At 40.9% G+C, this 2,489-nt stretch overlaps 1 protein-coding gene across 1 annotated transcript; it reads right to left on the bottom strand.

Annotated features, from left to right (window-relative positions):
* Positions 1-1,858: 1,858 nt before the first annotated feature.
* LOC143546850 (uncharacterized) lies at positions 1,859-2,284 on the bottom strand. The gene has a single exon (XM_077038416.1). The coding sequence runs from the start codon at positions 2,282-2,284 to the stop codon at positions 1,859-1,861; it is 426 nt and encodes a 141-aa protein (XP_076894531.1).
* Between the last annotated feature and the right edge of the window lie 205 nt (positions 2,285-2,489).

The raw sequence follows: 2,489 nt of genomic DNA, 5'->3' as shown, positions 1-2,489 counted from the left end.
GTCTTACAATATATCTAATATACACTTACCATTCAAGGTAAGTATATTAATCTAACACATCATAGTATGCACACAGCCCCTAAAACATAACACATGAAAGGGGCTAGAACTCACTTGGATCCAGTTACGTTCACCGTTAATAGTAATTCCCTTCCTGAGTTGAGCATGGCTAACTGTTTAATTATGTGCACGTATTAATCCTTTATAATCTCTTGTCATTCATTTCTTAAGTTAATAGGGTTAACTTTTAAGTTAACCGAACCGACATGTATTCATCTTTAACCGTTCATATTAATTTAATATACTTTAATCCATATTTATTGTTATTATATATTTATATTATCTCCACTTCGTTATTATTAACTCGTGTCCTTAATGCGTTTACGAGTTAACGTCCTTAAGCGAGTTTGGGTTCGTGTCAGGTTTATATTGACTCTTGCTTGGTTTAAGTTCCCATAATCACGTCTATTATTGTCTTATACACACACACACACTTTATAAATTAGCACTCGTTAATGAGTTTCCTTTCTTAGCGAGTTAGTTGCTCGGTTATCCTTCAAATCGTATTCTTTTGTTGGGGGTGGGTTACAAGTTCTAAGCGAGTCGGGTCTTGGGTTCGGGTTTTGTCCATGTCCTCACACCCTTACAACCCTTTTATTATTATTATTATTATTACTATTATTATTATTATTATATAAGTACCCCACTAAGCCCCCCCCCCCAACCCTAACTCCGCATAACCCCCCCCCCCTTCCTTCACATTCTTCACCTTCCTCCTACCTTATCCCTGGCCACGGCGCCGCCGCCACAACTCTAGGTCTTCCGACCACGAACCCCATCACTGCTACTCAACTCCTTTCTTCTCTTTTATGTTCTTACTCACGGCCGCCGCCATCATAGTTCCGAAGTACGTGGGTTTCCAACAACTTGCACAGAATGTGAATCCAATAATTCGCTTGAAGGATGATTCGCACATGTTGCGAACACCAATGATACGCATGGGATGCGAACACGACGATTCGCACGAAATGTGAACACCAACGGTTCGCATGGGATTCGGGTCGCGTGAAGGGTACGAGTCGCATGAACAAGAGTTCGCACGAGGTTCGGTTCGCATCTTGGGTTTCGTGCAGATCTTCAGCTCGCTAGAAACCCACCTTGCCGGAACTCAGTCACAAGTCGTGACCAGTTGAAGGACAGGGATCCATTTGGGGGGATCCATTCTGGGTTCGGGTTTCAATATTGCAGATCTAGCTCGGGTTGTAGTTTCGGCAGACTGTTAGGGTTCGGGATTTCGGGTCTCGATGAACCCGTCCGTAACAAGTTGTTATTATTATTTTGTCTTACTACTTTTCTTGTAAAGTTGCTTGTTGTTACCATTATTAGATTCAATTTGAACCTTGTTTTTATCGAGTTCGTTTACGTTTGACTTTCGGAGATCCATTTGTTCGTTTGTTATTAGATCTAAAATAGAAATGAGATGAGAAATAAAGATGAAACTTTAATGTTAACATACCTTGATGATTTGGATAATTGGATATTGAATAAATTGTGTGTACAGGAGGTTTATGTGTGTGTATGGATATGTGTGCCAATGATTGGGTGGATGATGGTGAAATGATAAGGATAAGGATTAGAATTAGGTTTTAAGGCTTAAAATAGGCAATGCCCAAAGGCTTTTAGGCCAAAATATGTTTAAGTCCACTAACCATAACAATCTCATCCTTTCTTATTATTTAATTAATTTAATCCAACGCCACAGGACACAATAACTAATTCATAATACTTTATTTATTCCCGAAATGAGGACGTTACAAGTCTCTCCCCCTAAAAAGGTTTCGTCCCCGAAACCTATCTATTACATAAACATTTGCGGGTAGAACTTACGCATCTCCTCCTCTGTTTCCCATGTTGCATCGGATCCTTTACGGTGTTTCCAAATCACCTTAACTAATGGAATGACTTTGTGACGAAGTTGTTTATCCTTTCGGTCAACGATTTTAACTAGTTGCCCGATGTAATTCAATCGCTCATCTGCCTCTATGTCCATTAACGGCACGTGAGACGTGTCGTCAACGAGACATTTCGTTAAGTGAGAAACGTGAAAGGTAGAGTGAATCCCTTTCAGTTCTGCAGGTAGATCGAGCTTATACGCCACCTCTCCTTCACGAGCTGCCACCTCTCCTGCACGAGCTATGATCTTAAACGGTCCAATATACCTTGGACTCAGCTTCCCTCTCTTCCTAAAAAGAATGATACCTTTCCATGGTGAGACCTTGAGCATCACGTTGTCGCCAACGTTAAACTCAATTGGTCGTCGTGGCTTATCGGCATAAGACTTTTGATGGTCTTGAGCAACTTTCATCCTTTCTTTGATTTGATCAAACCTCGAGGAGGTTTCTTGCACAACTTCCAAACTACCAATCTCCTTCTGACCAATCTCTCCCCAACAGACGGGAGTTCTACAACGTCTACCTTACAACATCTCG

This window comes from Bidens hawaiensis, unplaced genomic scaffold (assembly GCF_021521415.1).
Source record: "Bidens hawaiensis isolate Kalapana, Puna unplaced genomic scaffold, B.hawaiensis_p1.1 tig00000905_1, whole genome shotgun sequence".
Taxonomy (NCBI): Eukaryota; Viridiplantae; Streptophyta; class Magnoliopsida; order Asterales; family Asteraceae; genus Bidens; species Bidens hawaiensis.
The sequence above is the reverse complement of the archived record's forward strand: the minus strand, read 5'-3'. Positions and strand labels throughout refer to the sequence as shown.

What these genes read in the sequence shown, in the direction of transcription:
- LOC143546850 (XM_077038416.1), bottom strand. Translation starts at nt 2,284, where the DNA reads ATGCTCAAGGTCTCACCATGGAAAGGTATCATTCTTTTTAGGAAGAGA.